The sequence below is a fragment of the Squalius cephalus genome, assembly GCF_949319135.1.
Source record: "Squalius cephalus genome assembly, chromosome: 6".
Classification (NCBI taxonomy): domain Eukaryota; kingdom Metazoa; phylum Chordata; class Actinopteri; order Cypriniformes; family Leuciscidae; genus Squalius; species Squalius cephalus.
This window is the reverse complement of record NC_137127.1, coordinates 7443330-7457067: the sequence shown is the minus strand read 5'-3', so window position 1 is coordinate 7457067 and position 13738 is coordinate 7443330. Positions and strand designations below refer to the sequence as shown.

General features: G+C 39.9%; 2 protein-coding genes across 9 annotated transcripts in view; one reads left to right on the top strand and one right to left on the bottom strand.

Annotated features, from left to right (window-relative positions):
* The window catches only part of rgma (repulsive guidance molecule BMP co-receptor a), a 42851-nt gene extending 32365 nt beyond the window's left edge, over positions 1-10486 (top strand). For both annotated transcript variants that reach the window (XM_079875069.1, XM_079875068.1), the window contains exons 2-4: positions 1063-1178; positions 4408-4925; positions 7184-10486. In XM_079875069.1, coding sequence (XP_079731195.1) covers positions 1097-1178; positions 4408-4925; positions 7184-7885 — 1302 coding nt within the window. In that variant the 5' untranslated portion in view covers positions 1063-1096 and the 3' untranslated portion in view covers positions 7886-10486. The remainder of the gene's footprint in view (positions 1-1062; positions 1179-4407; positions 4926-7183) is intronic.
* Positions 8792-13738, bottom strand: part of chd2 (chromodomain helicase DNA binding protein 2) — a 41595-nt gene continuing 36648 nt past the window's right edge. For all 7 annotated transcript variants that reach the window (XM_079875060.1, XM_079875058.1, XM_079875059.1 and 4 more), the window contains one exon: positions 8792-13329. In XM_079875060.1, coding sequence (XP_079731186.1) covers positions 13029-13329 — 301 coding nt within the window. In that variant the 3' untranslated portion in view covers positions 8792-13028. The remainder of the gene's footprint in view (positions 13330-13738) is intronic.

Below are 13738 nucleotides of genomic sequence, written 5' to 3'. Positions count from 1 at the left end.
CCTATATGTGTGGGAAAACAGAGCCCTATTTTGACAAAAAAAATTGGTCTATTTTCCCATGACAACTTACATGTTAAAATATTGTGATTATAGACATTTTATTTATTATCTTAATTTTGGATATATTAACAACAGATTATTTGATTATAATGTACACTAAACATGGTACTTAAACAGCATTGGTCATGTGACTATTTACACCGGCCACGTAAAAAATCAAATCAAACCAAGACTGTCTGTACTTACATTTAGGGGACAACTCTGTTTGAAATACACAAACTCTCTTTAGACCTTAAAGAATTTTTTTAATTTTTTGCACAAATGGGATTAAGTGGGTAATTGGGTGCATTTGTGTAAGACTTAAATAAATGCTATTTTATTATCATGCTCTGGTAAAATATTATGTTAATATTCTAAAAACTTCTTAAATTTACATATTGATTTAAATATATTTCACTAGCACTTTATTTTAGTCCTGAACCCCATGTATGTAGCCTACTTATATAGTTATTACAGTAACTAGGCACTAACCCTGAACCTAACATGTAGTTATTATTAACCAGTACTTGTAAGTACACTGTAAATGCACTACTGTAAAATAAAGTGCAACCTGTTATTTTGATCCTGTCATAACTGAAAATGCATGCACCAGCACAGGGAAGTATTTACACATTAGCTATGTATTAAAGAGTAACAAGTATAATGTGTTCACTTTCTTGAGTAGAGGCTACATGGCAAACGGGTAAAGTACTTTTCAAAGCACAGGCGTAATTTGAAACTATTAAGGGGTTGGTGGAGAAACAGTGACTTCTTATTGGTGCACTTCGCAGTGTAGGCTGCGCCCTCTTGACACTAGCAAACTCGAAGATCGATGGCACGTTTCTAGCGAGGGTTGGGAATGTGTGAACACGGAGAATACCTGACAAAAGCAGCGATATTTGTACGACGGAAAGGGCGTGCGGCATGATTTCGGGGTGTTGCGTTTCTTCGGCAACTTCTACTCAAACGGAAAGTTGCAGCATTGCTCTAATTCGCATTTCTTTACATTGCTGGTGTGAATAGGGAGAGGAGAGGAGCGCTGTCCCGTGCTGGATGGATGGTTATGGGGAAAGGAGCAGGACCATCGGCGCTACAAGTCTGCCAGTTCCTTGTTCTGTTTCTCTGTTTGTTTCCAGCAGGTAAGAAAAAAAAACATTTATAATTTTTAAAAAAAAAAGTTTTAAGGCTGGAAATGATGATATGTGTGTTTCCTGGCATTTAACTGTCTAAGTAATTGTGCAACCTATGTTAATTATAATCGCTACAAAAACACTTAGAGCAGTTAAACATGTTGAAATGACGCCGACAAACGTAACTTTGTTACTTAGCAGTTGGGTGTATTTTGTTTAGTCATGACCCAGTTACGTCTGGTGAAAGTTATTTATCTTCTCAGTGTACATTCCTTATAATGTACGCTTGAGTAATGTTGTTGTTTATATCTTTCAAGTTTGCACTACTTATGTGCATTTAAATTAACGGTGCTAAACCTTTTCGCATTGAAAAGATGCGAAGAAACAAATGTGGGTGCAAAGCTAGATTGATGTTTTTAGTTGTTTTATACCCATTGTTTAAACCGTTCGATTAAAGCGTAATGGCCCGAAGGTTCGGTTTGATTCCGCTGCACTACCAGTACCAGTGTTTCCCACAGCTCTGGCGGGGACGTGCTGTTGTGTTTGGGGGAGGGGAAGCGAACCCTCCACATCTAGCCTATAACATGCCTTCGCACGACTTGTTGGGGCAAAATGTAAAAAACAGTAAAGTCTTTTAAGACCGTTTTCAGCATAGTAAAGCAACGTTTTAAAGTGCAACAAAAGTCTAAAAATGTCGTAATTATCTCTATATATATTTTTATATAGGTGTATGGTTAAATTCACACAAAAATTAGTCTGCATTTACAGTGCTGTAAATACTGGGTAGTACTACATGGACTTCACAGTGAACACTAGTAGGAAAATACCGAAAATTGTAGTGTTGTGTTGTAGAATCACAGACATTATCACTGTCTACACTACAGACTTGTGTTTACAGATTAGCTGCAATATTTTCATGTCCACAGTGCCATACTGACACTTACGTTCCCAGACTATACTGTACTGAATTATGCAGTTGCTGTCACTTTAAGTTACTTGTTTTGTAATGTTCAGTGCTTTATCTAAAAATATTTGAGATTTTTCTATAGAGTATTGATGTGCACATTTAGTTGACAGCCTCTAAAATCACAAGTTTACTAGAGATCATAACCACTCAGATCTCCACAATATTGCAAATACCTTCCCCTTAAATGGTGTATATAGAAGCATACAATCAATATGATAGTAATATCATATTAAAAGATAAATGACCTAGCCTGCATTGATTTTACAGTAAATTTCTGAATACAACATTTTTTCAAGGAAATTACTGCTCATAAAATCCTGGCATGTTTACAATGTAGTATATATCATAAGAAGAAAAATCTAATGTGTGTAGAAGAATGTAGACACTCTCACATGATAATGGGTCAGCTGTGTTTTCCAAATGTGATCATTCATTTCTGTATATCTCATTATAATGGAATTTACAAGTCTTGTTTTTATCTGTCAATGTTCTAGTCAGTTGTAAGTAGTGTTCAGTTTGATTTCACACCCTGTGTTCCATCTTCTTTCACATTATGTGACGCCAAACAAAAGACAATCATGCAAGCGCTAGTCACTAACATCTTAAATTAGCCTATTGTCTCTTATCAGATGGTCATAAATGCCCTTTGTAGCTGGTAGGTGGAAGACAGGTCTGTGACTGAGACCACAAAGATAGTTGCATGATTATTTGGAAACAAAGTTGTGTGTAGTTTTGGCATGTCTTTGTATTTTATTAAACGAAAGAGATAATCTTTAAATAATGAAAAAACACATGATTCTAAAGCCTTCGGATTTCAATTCAACCATGTAATTCGAGGAAGGGGAATGTGCTTGAAATTGCTTTTGCCTTTGATTACGGCCTTTTGCTCTGGACAGGTGGCTATCTCATATCCAGTTTGACCTGTGGAATGGTGAGACCTTCTCTGTGTTCCACCCATTGGTCCTGGAGCCAGTTTCTCTCCAGAGATCCTGTTTCTTTAAGGCTGTCCTCAGCCCCCTTTCCCTCCTGCCCTGCATGGCTGATGAAACTCTACCTAATCCCTTTACACAGGGCTAATTTATGACTCTGCTGGTTTCTTCTCAATGGCAAATTGCATTGTCTTCATTCAGAGTCCTAGGACTACACCCTCCCACACACAGACACACACACACACACACACACACACACTCACAGCTACCCCCTTCTGTTAAAGCCCTAAGTGATTTTTTTTCAGATGCGCATTTGCCCTCGGTCACTGACACCCATGGTGCTTTACTGAAAAGCACCCCCACAATCTGCTTAGCAATGCAAAGAGACAGCACAAGGTGTGAATGAGTGTGAATTTGATATGAGATGATTAACACTTCTAAATAATAGACTTTTGTTGGTGTGAATGTCAGTTTGAAGGCTTCCTTCCAGTTTGTCTTAATGCTATTAATTTGTGTTGCACCTTAAACAGTGTGAAATTGCTAGATATCCAACAGGGAGCTTAATCAGCATTTTTTGATAAAGCATATCCCATTTACTAATATAAAGTGATGTCATTCACGGTGAGGTAATGAAGTTAGATAAGCCTGTCGAGAGTTCATTACATTGTAACGATGCCTATTTAGATGCTTATTGCTTTACGTTTTGTATTACAATAGCTCTTAAGTGTTGAGCTTTTCTCCCCTGTGATATATACACATAATAAGAATATTCCATTAACATTTTGAATTTCACATAAAATCAAAAAGTGTTGATTGGCCTACTCTAATATGTATGTTTCATTTATTTTTGAAAAGGCAATGAGACAACAATAGCCTTGCTTTAAACTACATTTAGAGCACTTAGACTTGATGGAAGTTGGCAAAACACAGAAACTTGGAACTTGGTTGGAATGTTGTTTTCTTTTTATTACTGATGGAATTAAAGCCTCACTTTGTCCAGATGTAGAGTGAATTCATGTGTTGTTATGAGGGCCTTGAGCAACTGGCATTCATGAACATAACATAATAAACTAAACTAAACTTCATTTAAAGGTTAGTACTGAAATAATTGAAATAAAAAGTATTACTATATGACATGTGGAAAAAAAGTGAAGACACTAAAAATAGGAAACAAAAACAGGCTATTCTTGATTAAAAAGATAATGGAGTTTGTTTAATATCAATATAAAAGCTTAATCAGTTTTGTCAGCTACTTTGATTGATGCTTATTTCATCTCAGCTTTGTATAAACTTGGTTTGACCATGCCAGTATGTTTATGCTATCTCCCTTTTTGCTTTACAGCAACTCTGCAGTGTAAGATCCTCAAGTGTAACTCCGAGTTCTGGGCCTCCACCTCCAGATCTGGCCCAGAAGAGGAGCCCTGCACCGCTCTGCGAGCATACAACAACTGTGTCCGTCGCACCGCCCGTACATGTCGAGGTGACCTGGCCTACCATTCAGCCCAACATGGTATAGAGGATCTTATGAGCCAACACAACTGCTCCAAAGAAGGGCCCACAACCCAGCCTCGTGCCCGCACACCCCTGCCCCCAGTACAGCCACCACCCCAACCGGACATCCACGTTCCCTCTGATGGGCCAGAGGTGTGCCATTATGAGCGGAGTCTACCACGTGATTCTGCGCCTCCCAATTACACTCATTGCGGCTTTTTTGGGGACCCACATCTCCGCACATTCAACGATGACTTTCAAACCTGTAAAGTTGAGGGAGCCTGGCCACTGATTCACAATAAGTACCTGTCTGTGCAGGTTACGAACACTCCTGTTGTGCCTGGGTCTTCTGCTACGGCTACTAGCAAGGTAAGGATTTTTCGTGCCTCATATAAATAGGCAAAAGTAATCAGCATCATTCTGCCGTCTCATTTCACCAGCTGCTTTTCAACTAGCTCAACCAACTACTATGCCTACTACATTAACATGAACTAGTTAATGGTGAAAGAGAATGCAGACTTCTTAAGTGCAGAGTCTAGTTAGTATTTGGATCTGTTCCACAACGGATGAAGATTAGCCTAGAAATCTAGACGCACCCTAGCGGCAGCAAAATTTATTTTGCAGCCAGTGTAGTCTAGCAACTCTCCATTGGCTTCCGAGCTGGAAAAACCAAACTCTAGTCAGGCCAATCACATCGTGTATAAAGTAGGCGGGGCGGGCTTAACATAATGACGACAGAGTTGCGACGGTTCCCTGCTACTTGAAAACAAAGAATGGCTGCTGCTGCAGCGGTCTTTCGAATCGGCTTTGGCCGCGACTCTGGAGGACTTGGAGTTAAGCTTTTCTTTGAGAAAAGAACAAAGAACGGCACTTAAGTCATTCTTAAAAAAGGAAGATGTGTTTGTAGTTTTGCTGACCAGATACGGCAAAAGTTGAATCTATCAACTAGCTCCGCTGGTGGGAAAACGCTCTGGTTGGTTGTAGCGCTATCCTATTGCGTGCAGAGGGAATTTGAAAGACAACCGTTTATCCCGCCCCTCGGATTGAGCCGTGCCAATGGTGAGTTGCCAGACCTAACATCTTGATGTAGGTCTGGCTTGCCAGGCTAGATGAAGATGTGATAAGATGAACAATTGATGAAAGTCTGATTAATGTTTTTTAAAGGAATGTCAGCAACAAAAGAGAGGTAATAACTTGGAATGTTACCAGGCTCAAGAGCCTTATTTATTTATTTATTTATTTTTGTGGACTAATGTTACTATATTTGTGGCAGTCCTTGCCATTATTTGTGTGTGATTTAAGAGTTTTGTTGTTTTAACTAAGTGCTCAGTCCCTACAGGAAACTGCTGATATTTTCTCTGCATTAGTTGGCCCTCATACCTCATAAATTATCATTGTTTTGCTTTACGGCTCATTGGACAAACTGGGAAGCTGCCTTAGAATTGGCCAGCTGTGGAGCCTAAGGTGAAAGCACAGGACTACACGTTTATGTCTGATGTCCTTTTGGCTGCAGTAATTTTGTGACCAGGGTTAAATGTTTTTCAGAGTTTTTCCTCTGCAGAAAAACACAAGTACTTTGTACTCGGTCACATTAAGAAACAGAGCAATTTTCTGCCATCAAAAACCTCTAATGATTCCCCATTAAGTAGACGGACCCACAGTTCCTTCTTGTAGGGAGGGAAGGGATCATGATATTTTTGTTAAGTTGGCTGATTTTTTATTAAATAATAGTGGCTCAGAGACAAAAGCGAATGTGCAAACTAGACATTCCTATAGCCTGTCCTGCGAAAATCAAGCATTGGTTGGGTGCTGTCAACAGGGGGCAGATCACTGGACTATTAGTGATTATAGGGCGGTTTGGCTAAACTGAGTCTCCACTCGGACGTAGACACACACTCATATGCATCATTTGCAAGATCAGAGCAGCCTGGACGTCCCGAGGTCACATATGTGTCAGCAGTCCATTGGCCCCCTAATGGCAGCTCGCTGGAGGAGTCAGAGGTAGGAGCAGCCTTCTCTAATTAGCCCATGTGCAGGCTGTGCTCTCTAGCTGGCGCAAGTCCACTCCCTGGAGCTGAATCCGGGGTTCACAGGCAGGCTCTGAGCAGCATGAATGGATTGTCTTTGTGTCTGCATACTGAGGTCTGCTGTAACATAGACTGGACCTGTGTTTCTCCAGAGTGCGTTTACATTGGCCCCCTGTATCTTGAGCTGCTGCTGAAATGTGACATTACGAAAGCTTCTGGGCTTGGAGGGTCTGCACTACACAGTCCTCTGGTTTTATAAAGACAAGGCTCAGTTATGCAGAATGGAGTAGTGACCATCTTTTGCCACATGCAGTGGTGCATAAAACACTCTCTGGCTGCTGTTTGTTGGCTGGTTTTGATTGAACAAATATTGCATTTTAAATTGTGCACACTTTATTTGTTATCTATTTTTTCTCCAGAATCTGATTATGGTGTTAACTAGCACATATGTTGCAATTCAGTTAATGTTTCCTTTCTGTTCCTGGCATTTTAATGCATTTATGTCCAACATAATAATTAGACTTAATTTGGCACAATCTAAATAAACTTATAAATGATTTGTTCTCACTTGTTCTCACTCTCACTTCTTCTTTACCACAGTTAACAATCATCTTCAAGAACTTCCAAGAATGTGTAGACCAGAAGATGTACCATGCTGAAACTGACGAGCTTCCAGCTGCATTTGCTGATGGTTCAAAGAATGGAGGGGACCGCCATGGGGCCAACACCCTGCGTGTGGTAGAGAAGGTGCCCGGACAACACATAGAGATCCAGGCACGCTATATTGGCACCACTATTGTAGTTCGGCAAGTTGGCCGCTACCTCACCTTTGCGGTGCGGATGCCAGAGGAGGTCGTGAATTCGCTGGATGACCAGGACAACCAGGATCTTTACCTCTGCCTGCATGGTTGCCCTGCCAACCAGCGAATAGACTTCAGGACCTTCAGAGCGCGGGCGGCAGAGAGCCACGGCTTAGGCAGGGGACGGCCAGGCAGTCCTAACCCTGGCTTCACTTATCAGTCAGCCATGGCCAAGTGCAAAGAACGTCTACCAGTGGAGGATTTGTACTTCCAATCCTGTGTTTTTGACCTGCTATCTTCTGGGGACATTAACTTCACCCTGGCGGCCTACTATGCCTTTGAGGATGTTAAAATGCTCCACTCCAACAAAGACAGATACCACCTCTTTGAAAAGGATACAATATTCAACTCTGCCTCCGAAAAATTAGGTTTTAGTTTCCTAGTCCTCATCAGCCTTGTTGTCGTACAGTTATGGACTGACTCGTGTTCCATTTGTCTGTAGTCCCCATTGGACATTCTTGTTAGATGGTTGTAAGAAGCTGTATGCATGTGAAATGCTACTCTCACTGTGTTGTCTTCCATCTACCAGAGGCTGGGCTTCTCAGCTAGAGCCCGAGCTTCTGCTGAGGGCTTTCACACTTGTGTGTCTTGTATCACGCCATGGACTCATCTCTTATCATCACGTACGTTCATTCATAAGGCCAGAGCCGAAGCGTTCCTGGAGATCCACCCATCTCTGCTGATCTCATAACTGCTCAATGACAGAGAAGGCAGTGCTGAGAGGGCCTAAGACACGGGTCAGATGAAACCATCCTTGCTCTCACCAGAGTGTCGTGCCACTGACAGGAGTGAGAGACGGATGATCCTTTGCAGAAAGAAGAGTTTGGAGATGGTCTTCAGTTCACTTGATGCCAAGTGAGAGGTGAAGTATGTCTCCCGGAGCCAGGTTGAAGGACATGACAGGAGCTTTTATTAACGTCTCCAAACAATGGAGGGCCAGCAGGAGTTCTTTCTTTGAAGAAGCTCCAGATTTGGAAAAAGTAGCTTTCTAGTGAAAGCCCCCTGGCCAAGGCCATGTCAGACTAGTAAGTCGTGTTGTCTACAGAGAAGATTAATAGGTCATAACATCAGGCCTTTTGTATAGTTTGTCTATGTGTGTGCAAGAGAAAGATGTGTTATTGTGTGGGTGATTATATGAATGCTTGTGAGTGTGTGTGTGTGTGTGTGTGTGTGTATGTGAAGTGTTTCATAATAGCTGTATATTGCACCCAGGGTCCTAATGTAGCTCTGGTGTGGTGGTTCATGGGTCAGTAAGAAGATTTACTGCCTGCCAAGAGCTCTTTCCTACATTTTAAATATAAAAAGGGGTGTCAAGCAGACTTTAAACTACACTCATACTGATTAGGTGTTATAATTTTGACAAATATTTATTGAATTCACTCCATTGTCAAATTGGGTGTTCGAATTCAGCCTGAACACATTTTCAGGCACAATGAGAATAACTTTACTTTATTCACAAAGTAAATGTCATTGAGTCAGAAAAAAATATATATATTCAAGCCATACAATGGTGTGGCCCAAGACAGAGTTGTCTTTGAAAGTAACACAATTGCTTCAGATAAAAAAAAATGTATGGAAAAAAATATTCATGTAAGTAACAATCAACATATATATCCAGGAGAGAGCCAAGTTTCTCCATACAATATTTGCAGTTTGAGACAGGACCCACAAGGCAGATCCATCAATCATCCTTTCTGTTTCTTAAAGAGCAACGCCTTGCTCTCCATTTCAAAAGGGTGTCGACGTGGCTGTGCTGTAGGCCCAGTTTAACTCACGACTCTGTAGATCTGTGAATTTATGGCGAAGGCGTTTTGCCAAAGAACAAGCCATGGTGCCAACAATTTCCCAAACAGCTGAATTTTCTCTTTCTCATGGGGCCTTTGTGGTTCACTTAAGTATTTAGGCTCAGACCAGATGTCCTGATTGTGTCTAATATTGGAAGGTGCTGCTAACTACAGTGTGGTGGATGGACCAGTGCAGGAGCTATTGTTTTCATCTGCCATGCATTTCTTGTGACATTTGAAATGAGGGCATTCGCTCTCCAGCTATTAGCAGGCTCAGGATTACTGGCAACTCAGTATTGTAAATAGCTGTAGTAGTATTGGCAAGCTAAAGTCACACGATGCATAGCACCACTATTTTGAAGAGTGAAACTGCACCCTTGATGGCGTAATTATTTCATAGGCCATGTTTAGGGACTGTTGGAAAGGTCTTTGTGGAAGATGAAGCTCACATAACATCATCATGTCATCTGTCACAGTTGTCTCTTACCAGTGTTTGATTTCTCTTAGTAAAAAGTTTGAACTTTGAAAGTATGGTTTAGATGTTAATTATACATAATAACAAATCCTTTGAGAGACTTCACAGTAATTTATTCTTACACTGTAAAGTTTTGCGAGCCTTACTACTGCTAAGAAAGCTTGTGTTGGTGCAGTTCATGGCTTTAAAGAGACATTTGAAAGCATACAAAATGATTGTAATGACTTTTGTGTTTAAGTGTGCTTGTGTTGTCAGTGCTTTTTGGATTTATATGTGTAATGTGACATGTATATACGTTTGTGTGATTTGGCAAATAATATTTTGTGCTGTTTTTTCGGTACATCAGAGGGTGTTGTGAAATTTACCTTTAAGTTTAAAGGGATATTGTGTACAACACCACAAAAACAAGATAAGGGACTTAGTACGATCTAATTTGGAAAAAGAGTAAAAAGGAGACATCACCTTCCTAAAGTAACTAAATACTAGGTAGGAAACGTGTGACTTGCGGTGTTCATGTGTTGTTTATTACAAAAGCACTTTATGTTTTTATTCTCTTTAACCTAGCTCTTACATGGTTTTAACTTGATGGTGAAAAATGTTATCAGACTTGTAACGCTAAAGAAAAGTGGATAACTTTTTCAAATGTATTAACATTGAATGGGAGATACCAGACAGCTTAGTCTGTTTTTGTATGTAGGACTAAAGCGGTGCCACACACCACCTTGTAAATACTGTAAATTATTTATTGAATAAAAAATAAAGTGTCCTGTTGATTTGTTTTTTATGTGTGGGTTTTTGTATTCATGTTTCTTGTTTGAAATCATGTTTGACTATGGAAGTTACCACAGCACAACACAGGTTTTTAGTCCAAGTATGTTGGGCTAAGACTGCCACCTGATGGTAGCCTATAATGGGTAAATGCTGAAACATTTTAGACTACAACGATGATGATAAATCGTATCTACAGAGGACAATTCATCACTTTACCGTGTTTGAGCGCTATAAAACTGCATAATTATCTTAAACAAATACTGAGCAGAAAGACTCAAAGGTTGTTACAGGTTTCATAACTAATTCGACAAATATGATTCTAAAACACGTGAATCGTGTAGATACGAGGGACCTTACCAGACAATAACTTTATATTTATTCCTTTTTTCGCTTTAACTGTTGGAAAATGTCATTTTGATTTTAAAAAGTGCTGAAAAACGACAAAATATTGAGTGAAGTACGTCTCACCTCAGCAATCCCCGCCATTCCTCTGAGTATCCATACACGAGTGAAGCGCGCGAACAGCTGAGACAATTCTCTTAATATTCAACATTATTGATCTGCCTGCATCGACACCATTATGAGAACTGAACTGAGCTGGACGATGACATCACTGTATTCTCCAGAACGGCTGTTTAGATAAATGAATAAAATGAATAACTTTAAAACACCAGAAATTAACCATCACTGAACTCATCTCAATATCCCGAGACAAACTTTGTTGCATTATTTTCTTATCACTGTAAAGCTGCTTTGAATCTGTATTGTAAAAAGTGCAATAGAAAGGTGACTTTATTAGGCAAAAACGTCATTTTTTAATTTATTTACTTAAAACCATTTAGGAGATTGTCCTAAATCACATTAAATAAAAATAAATAAAAAAAAAACAATGTTGTTAAGACTGCATTGTAGGTTTCATCAAACTAGTTTTCTAATTTTATCTGAGGCAGAACAAAAGCAAAGATTGTCCATGATGTAGGAAAGTTTAATACATATAGGTCTATAAACATATGTACAGTACAATTAATCTGAACAGTGGCTTTTCACAAATATAAATTACTTTAAATTGGCTTGTTTCAAAGCTTAACATGTCTGTGGAGTGTGAGCAGGAGCTTGGGTGGGGAAGATTTAACACATCTCAAGTATTTCATAGCAAACATGTCCACATTTCACCAGCTTGTTCTCCTAGTCCTGCTACCATGATCTTTTGGAATTGAGCACACCACATTGTTCCCCACTCACCAGAGCTGGCTTGACATGCATCTAGTTAAAATTCCATCCTGGCAAATGTTTTGAAATTGTACATAGCATAATACTGCACAGTACTGCTAGTCTTCCTTATATCAATCAGGTGTTTGAATCTACACAAGAATAAGGCACAGATGGAGAAACACATCAAATAAACAATGAATGGTATTTACCAGCATGCCAGTCTGTCAGTTTTGGCACAAAATCTGGTTCACCAAAAATAGCTTTTGACACCAGCCCACTCCCCAAACACGCATCTGTCCATTCATACAGTACTCACATTTCCACTTGAAGGTCAACGGTATCAGTGTTTCAGCACACTCATACTGAGAAAACTCAACAAAACATGAAAATCAAATTCAGGTAATTGTCTACCATTACTACATAGTCAAAAACAAGCAAGTACTGTTCTTTTAGTGCAATAAAAAGTTGCATCAGTACAAGCACTGACCATAAAGTGGACTTGAGTGGCGCCAAGTGTTACAGTCGTAAGAAAATAAAGACAAAGATAGCTTACGTGTTATGATTATCTAGTGTTCTGACAAGGTCTACATAGACCCTGAATACTGTTCAGCCTTATTTTCTTCTTTCTTTTTTTAAACAAGGCTACTTTCCTCCAACAGAGCATCTAAGCATTACAATATTAACAAATGGCGGGTCTGCGATAGCGAAAACACATTTAGCTGATTCAATAATTTTGAGAAAAACAATTTGAATAATTGTTGCAGTTGTTGCTCATCACAAATACTCCTACATGGTTATAACAAATATCAAAAGACGAAAACGCACATGTAATTCCCCCTCAAAATGACGTACAATCACAGGGGTCTGTATTGTAGAGAGCAAAACCAAACCGAATAGCTCAACAGAACAATGAATCAACATCTGAAGGTGCAATTAAAATGATTCCTTTTTTCTCCTCCCACAAAGGCTACTTTCATGAAATAATCCTTTTTGCACAAACCAAAATACCAAAAACAAAAAGACATGAACATCAAAGTAAAGTTTGCTTTGGGGATAGTCCCTTTCTGCTAATGACTCTCAACAAAGACCAAATACACGAGGCACTTTCTAACTCAGGCATACTTCAACAGTGTAGTCCACAGGACTAACCATGCCTTGTTCTTTCTCCTCAGTCCAAAATGGCAGACTTAACCTTGTCATGAAACCTAGAAGAGAGCGGAGGACACAGTGGCGATAAAGAGGAGTTTGGTGGTGGCTGGTTACGTCTCCTCCATTTATTGCCTGGGTGGCCTTTCTGCCACTTCCTTTGGCAGTACAGACCATCTCTGCACTACATGTTCACTTCACGTCTTCCTGTTGTTCCAATTAAAGTCCGTCACAGGTTTCTGCTCGGCAGTTCTTTCCAAAGCAGGCGAGATCGGCTCAAGGGGGGATTTCTGAGCCTGAGGGGAACGGGGGTCAATCAGGGGTGGGGGTTTGTCCGGGTGGAAGGGGCGGTAGTGATCAGGCCCCATGGGGCCATGGTTCCCAGGGGGGCTCCTGTGGTCAGGCATCCTTCTGAAGTCCTGTGGATGCCCTCCTCCCCCTTGGTGGTAGTTCGGGGAGCGGTACTCATCCGAACGCCTCCTCTTAGGGTCAGGATGTCTGAAAACAAAGATACATTTTAATGCTACAGAACAAACAGCATTAAAACAGTTTTGTACATGAGAACAGACATTTTTCATGTTGCCGTTAACAAATATAAAGCTACACTATGTAACTTTTGGCCTTTGAAGCATAGAAGCACTGTAGCTCAGTTACAATGTTTTGGTCATTATGTGAGTTGTGGTAGACCACTGTATGTTTACAGATGATCGCCTTATCAGTGTGAATGTCACTAACAACATCAAAACCCCCGCAAAAGACAGATACCTAAAAAATATAATCCTGTGAGGAGTAAGTAGCTTGTTTTGACTTGTTGAAATCATAATGATAGCTGTTCATATCAGATAACAGTTGAAACTATAACTTGCCAAGACCAATAGACCAAATTAGAAACTATTTTAGAGAATGG